General features: G+C 55.2%; 3 protein-coding genes across 3 annotated transcripts; all 3 read left to right on the top strand.

The window, feature by feature from the left end:
• Window positions 1-625: 625 nt before the first annotated feature.
• On the top strand, window positions 626-1195 carry DQ04_00621020 (hypothetical protein; the record flags this gene model as incomplete). The annotated part of the gene is made up of 1 exon (XM_009309384.1): window positions 626-1195. One exon carries the CDS (start codon window positions 626-628, stop codon window positions 1193-1195), a length of 570 nt encoding a protein of 189 aa, XP_009307659.1.
• Window positions 1196-1657: 462 nt separating this feature from the next.
• DQ04_00621010 (hypothetical protein) lies at window positions 1658-2905 on the top strand (the record flags this gene model as incomplete). Its single annotated transcript, XM_009309383.1, has 1 exon — window positions 1658-2905. The coding sequence occupies one exon, from the start codon at window positions 1658-1660 to the stop codon at window positions 2903-2905; it is 1248 nt and encodes a 415-aa protein (XP_009307658.1).
• A 446-nt stretch (window positions 2906-3351) lies between these two features.
• Window positions 3352-5874, top strand: DQ04_00621000 (oxidoreductase-like protein; the record flags this gene model as incomplete). Its single annotated transcript, XM_009309382.1, has 1 exon — window positions 3352-5874. One exon carries the CDS (start codon window positions 3352-3354, stop codon window positions 5872-5874), a length of 2523 nt encoding a protein of 840 aa, XP_009307657.1.
• Window positions 5875-6575: the final 701 nt, after the last annotated feature.

The raw sequence follows: 6575 nt of genomic DNA, 5'->3' as shown, positions 1-6575 counted from the left end.
ATATTCCATTTTTTTTTTTTTTTTGGTGTGTGTATGCGCGTGTGCGATGAAAGCCAAAAGGGGAAAAAGAAGAACTCTACAGGGTGGGAGTCATACTGTTTGTATGTTTTTTTGTTTTTTTTTTTTGCGTTTTCTTTTCTTGTTGCTACTGCTGTTTGTTATGTTCAAGAATTTTGGTGTTTCTTTGGCGACGCGGTATCGCATGTATTACTGGAGCAAGAGCAAGAGACGCCCCGTTGTGCGTCCCCTTCCTTGTCTCCATGACGCATAAACACCGGTCTCTTTTTTTTTTTACTTGGGAATCATATCATTCAGCGCGTGTATGATACACACGCCCACACAGGCATATTGGCTGTTTCTTTGGCCGTGCTCCAGTCCTGCGTTCTGCTCACTCTATGAGCTTCATATGGAGGGGGAGAGTAGATACTTTCTCTTGCTGTTCCTTTTTTGTTTTGCCCTAATATACCCACGTTCCCACAAGTTTGGTCACTGTACTTATTTCTCTTTGCTGTGTGTGTGAGCTGGTGTCTGTTGTTGGCCGATTTTTTTTTCTTGTTGTTGTCTAGGAGAGTGCCGCGCTCTTTTGTTTATCTCACTTGCGGCCGCGCGCACACATTTTAGTCACATGCTCCGCGTCACTCCGCTGTCGCACGCTCGTGCAGTTATCAAGCGACGCACTCCGCAGCTGTGGGGCGCGCCTGGTGCCCCGATCATCCGCATGCGTGGCCACCACGTTGTGTGGAAATTTCAGTCGTACGATATCGTCGTTGAGCACACCCACAAGCGGCATGTTTCCGATGTTCGACTGTTGCACTACCTGGGCAAGCACTGCCCGCACCCGCAGAAGTCTCTCTGGTCACCTGACACGCCCGTTGCGCAGGACAGACATCTTTTTATGCTCACAACAGTTGATGTAGATGCGTTCAAGTACTGGTTTGGTGTGAAGCGGTGTCGTTTGTCAACACGGCCGTGGACTTTACTAGCGAAGGCCGGTCTCTTGCCACCGTCGCTGCGGGAAAACTCAAAGATCATGCCAAAGCCGCTCTTTGACAAGGAACAGCTCATGCGGTACTATCTGGCTAACCGAAAGGACGAGGCTCTCATTGCGAGAGAGGATTATTTGAACTATCAGAATAGCATGGTCAAGTCGGAGGAAGAAAGAGCGGCTGAGAGACCAGTGGCGCCATACCTCTAGTCCAGGGGTGCTAAGGAATGGGTCTCTGGCAGTCGCGTGGAAGGCCAAAAGAGAAACTGTGTTTTACCAGGTGTACTCTGGTCTCTGTGAACGCTGGTGAATTGAGGCAGCCGTTTCTCTTTTTGTTTCGTTTTGCATTGATTGAGCAGCGGGTATTGAATGGATTGCATTACTTGTCGCACACACACACACACACACACACATTAATCTGTTGATATGGTACGACAAGTGCGACGCTGCGCCTTGTGTGGCTCTCATTTTCGTTTCGTTCTGGACCCCGGTGTTTAGTTTTCTTTTACCGTGTCGTTGTCCTCCCTGTCGATGTCGTAGTGCTCTTCTTTTGTTGGTGGTGTTCGGTTTTGTGTTTGTTTTCTTCTCGTGCCATCACGCAACACAGAAAGAGAGTGATATATCGCCAACCGGGGATAGAGTGGGTGAAGGAGTGAGTCCGGGTGTGCCGAAATGGAATCCCCGATTAACCCTGCCGTGTGGAAGTTCCTCTTCCACGGCACTGTAGCGACCCTCTCCGCCGCGTCTCTGTTCTCGCTGTACCACCAGCGCTACGACGTCGCCTCATCCCTCAACGCGTTATTCAAGAACCTCCGCGCGGCCAAGACAAACGAGGAAAACGCCACCGCCATCGAGGCGATTCTCGTGAAGCTAAAGGAGGAGGCGGCACAGAAGAAGGACGTGCTGCGCCTCTCGGCGCTGCGCCACGGTGGCGAGCTGGTGCGCCTCGCCGCGCTTAGCAAGGACGGCGCCAACGCGGACACCGTGAGCGCGGCTCTCAAGGCGGTGGTGCGCGTATTCAGCACCGGCGGCTGCCGCAAACTGCAGATGCTGGGTGGCTACCGCACATTACTCACAACACTGAGCGAGGCCCACCGGCAGGGCAGGCAGGAGCTCATGGAGGAGACGGCGCACGCGCTTTTCGTCCTCACGCAGGTGGACGACGCGGAGGTGGTGCTCGAGACGGACGTGCCGCCGGGCGCGGAGGGAGCCTATGCGCTCGCTGGCATGCCGGCGACGGTGAAGATGCTGCGCGTGCTTGACCCGCAGAGCCCCGTTCTGTTCCTCAACGCCCTCACCGGCATCTTTGCGAACGTGTGCACGCTGCGTGTCGGCGCGCTGGCGGTAGGGCGCGGCATCGAGGGGCGCGGCGGCATGTCGTACTTCCTGTGCCTGCTGGAGCACGGCAACCAGGGTGTGGTCGAGCACTGCGCCCTCGCCATCCGCTACCTTGCGCGGGCCGGGCTTGGCCACGAGGAACTCGCCGAGGAGGCCAATTTGCAGCGCCTCGCTGAGAACTTCAGCGTGAACGGCGATCCGCGCATCACGAACTCCATCCTCACTGTTGTCTTAATCATGTTCGACAGCAAGCACGGTGAGAAATTCTTTACGAACCTGGCGGAGAAGACAGACATCATCCCTAGCATGTTTGAAATTTGGTGCCGAGCCTCGGAGAAAACACTGCGTGACCGCTCGGAGGTGTTGGTGCAGCTCCTCGCCCGCGTGCCGCAGTGCACTGCCGCGGTACAGCGGTACCTTGAGCGTTACCGTTCCCAGATTGCTGAGCGCCGCGCGAAGGATGAGGAGGCGCGACGCAAGCAGATGCAGCAGATGCGACAAAACCAAATGATGCAGCAAATGATGATGGAGAACATGGGCATGGGAGGCGGCATGGACCTTTCGGCCCTGATGGGTGAATAGCCGCAGTAGCATCAGGGAGCAATGTCCCTTGTGGGTGGGCAAGCAGCGAAGGATGTGTTGCATGCTAGAGCGACTGACATTGTCTCACATAAGCCAAAAGNTCGGGGTGGGTGGGTGGGTGGGGGGCAGCCGCTGTTGCAGCTCCCCTTTTTTATCCTCACGCTCTTTCTCGCACCCTCGCGCCTCTTATTCCCCTAATCAAAGACGTAATATGGTATCTAGTAACTCCAGAAAGAGGAAGTATGGGGAGAAACGAAAAAAAAAGGAAGAAACACCAATGAAACACACAAAAAGAAGCCTGGCTCAAAGAATTGGGTTAACAGACTGAGATAAGGTGTCAATTACAATTTCCTTTTTTCCTTTGTTCACGCCCTCGCACACAGACACTTTCTCTCTCTCTCTCTGGGGTTTCCCTTTTGTTAGTGTAACGGTAGAACTGGCGGGAGATGAATCGTGGTGCCGAGGAGGAGGAGGAGGAAGAAGAGACCACGACCACTGGCGTGGAGAAGCCAAGCACAATGACGCTGGCGGAGCACGAGGCGCGCTGGGGATTCACCCTTGACGAGCTGCAGGTGGCCACCAAGGTGGTCCGCACTCTCTTCCACAATCCGTCGCTCTTTGTCGGCGATTCATACCTCTACGAAAGCCGCCTGTACACCATGATCACGCGCGACCGCAAGACGAAGCGTGAGAACCGCGATGTGTACAAGGCAATCATGAACGAGGAGAAGAGCCGCCGGAAACGATTCAAGCGCATGCAGGACATTGAAGCCATCCGTCGCACAGAAATGAAGCGTGAGCGGGAGGAAGCGCTCAGTGCACTCCTGCTGCCGCCTTCGTCGTCAGCGGGAGCAGAAGAAGACGCCACGGAGCCACTGCTCCTCTGTGATCGCGTGGACGACAATGGAGATGCCACTGTAAAAGACGCCGAAAATGGGGCGGACGATTCTGGCAGCCTCTCCGCCAGCGACCGGCAGATCGCTGCGTTGATTGGCGCCTTCGAGAACGTCATCCGTCTCGAGGAGGCGTACGCCGGGGATTTGAATTGGCTCGCCATTTCTCAGCTCGTGGCGCAGGTATACCGCTACATGCCGCACGCCTTTGGCTCACAGTTGCCGCCCGCATTGCTGCACGGCACCGTCCCCGCAGGGACAACGCGCAAGGAGCGGGAGAGGTTCACAGCGGTGGTGAAGCTCCGCATTGCACAGCGCTGTGCCGAGTTGATTGCGTGTGAGGCACCTGACGTCGACAACAACGACGATAACAACAACAACAACAACGGAGACAAGGAAGATGGTGGCAGCGTTAACGCCGGATTCCTTCTTGGGAGTGAAGACGTGTTTGTGCCAGACTCCACACCGATGCGGAGTGTGCCACTTCTGCGGCGTTGTGGAGACCTGAGGTCTGCGTCGCCTGAGGTGAAGCACGCCCTGCAGCATGTCACACCAGCGGCAGATGCCCTTCGAACGCTCGAGCTTGTGCTTGTGGATGGGATTGCTGACACGCGGTTTGTCTCCTGTGAAGCAAATGATGGGCCTGTGTGTTCGGCGGAGGCATCACTCAACCTTTTTATTGCCCGAAGATTGTACGCGAGACGTCGGTTTCGCGAATGGGGTGAGTCTCCCTTTGTGTTGCAGACCCGTCCGCCGGTGTCAGAAGACGAGGAGCCCGACACCTACTGTGTTTTCGATGATGCGCAGTTCTACACGGCGGGCCACACCATCCCGCGTGATGACGTGCTGCAGCTGAATCGTTGGCTTGGGTGCCACACCTGCCGGGTGCGGTACAACAAGCTGCATCCGTATTACTACAGTCTCTGTCACCTCTGCGGGGAGTACAACTTCAACAAGAGGCTGCTGACGCGGGACCTGCGTGGCAAAGTCGTGTTACTCACCGGGTGCCGAATCAAAATTGGCTTTGCGATGGCTCTATCTTTACTGCGGTGCGGCGCACGACTGTTGGGCACCACCCGTTTTGCCCATGAAGCGTTGGCGCGCTTCCAACAGGAGTCCGACTACGCAGAGTGGAAGGATCGCCTACATCTCTTCTCCCTTGACCTCCGTGATATGTGGGTGGTGACGCAGTTCTGCGCCTTCGTGACGCAGCAATTTCCAAAACTCTTCGCGATTATCAACAACGCCGCACAGACAATTGCGCGTACACGGGAGTACACTGCCCGCGTGCGGCATGTTGAGGCCCACCCGCCGCAGGACCTCCACTGCCGCCTCTACGACGATGCAGCCACACGGGAGTGGCACCAGTTCTTCCTCTCCCACTCCTCCGTGACGATTGGGGAGCCTCTCCGCATGGAATACCACCCACACGAGCAGCCGTTCCTCGACGACGCAGGCGGTGACGGCAGTGATGGAAAGGGAGAACCGCGTGGGCTGATCACTGCTTCCGCGGCCACTGCCATCGCTGTTGGCACTCGGGCTCTTGGATTTGACCGATACGATACCCTCGCGGAGGAAAGCGATCACCGCGAGACAAATTCATGGGTCATGCGGCTGGCGGAGGTGCAGGGAAGCGAGGCGGCGGAGGTCATGGCCATCAACGCACTCTCCCCATTCATCATTAACAGCAAACTAAAGAAGTGTCTGTTGAACCGCGAGGGTGACGCGGTACCCAACGAGGGGCGTTTCATCATCAACGTGTCGGCGATGGAAGGGCAATTCTACCGGTTCAAGCAGGTGACGCACCCACACACAAACATGGCAAAGGCCGCCCTCAACATGATGACGCGTACGAGTGGAGAGGACTACGCGCAGGAGGGAATTTACATGAACTCTGTCGACACCGGGTGGATCACCGATGAGTCGCCCAAGGCGAAGAAGGAGCGGCGGGCGGAGCAGTCGCTGCTCTGCCCACTCGATGAAGTTGACGCCGCCGCGCGCTGCTTGGATCTCATATACACAAACAGCAGGGAGTACGGCAAGTTCTTTAAAGATTTCAAGGAGATCCCGTGGTGATGGTTGTGCCCCAACCGATAAACGAGTAACATCACAAGCGGTAAGGAAGCAGAAAAAAGGGGGGGAAAGAAGAAGAAAAAAAGAGAGACTTCCAACAAAAAAAAAAAAGAAAGAAAGAAGGGATACAAAGGAAGCAGTGGATTGAAATTCGAGTGATGGTGACAGATGAAGTACTTTCACCCTGGCACGTTCTCTACCTTTCCACCATTGACCTATCACTTCTCCAGGGCGCACAGGAAGGAATGTTGGCTCCACACAGTGCGCCACGTCACTGCCTCTTCACCACCAGCACACCGTTACGTCAAATTGTTTTGTGACTACGCGGATGTAAATGTGAGGGCGGCAACGCATTACGGGAGGTAACGGCGTAGTTCCGACACACTGTATGAAGCGCGCAGAGGTATATGCTCACTCTTAGATCATCACAAATACCAGACGCTGGTATGTTCGTGTTTCGCTGTCTTGTCCAGCTTTGTATGGTGGCAACGTGCCGCCTTTCGTCTTCTTCGAATCGCAGCGCATGTTTCTGGCCTTCTGGATGATGTGGAGGCAGGAGCGCTGGGAGGAATACTGTTATTGTACATATTCAATTGTGTTCATGCGTTGTGAACGTGGTGTTTTACTATCTACGAGGCACTCCTTTGATGACAAAGCCAACCGAAACCCTGCTGCAGTTCACAACTCGCTATGAAGGGCAAAAA

The sequence above is a fragment of the Trypanosoma grayi genome (assembly GCF_000691245.1).
Source record: "Trypanosoma grayi strain ANR4 Tgr_62_V1, whole genome shotgun sequence".
NCBI classification, from domain to species: Eukaryota; Euglenozoa; class Kinetoplastea; order Trypanosomatida; family Trypanosomatidae; genus Trypanosoma; species Trypanosoma grayi.
This window is presented reverse-complemented; position numbering and strand designations above follow the sequence as displayed.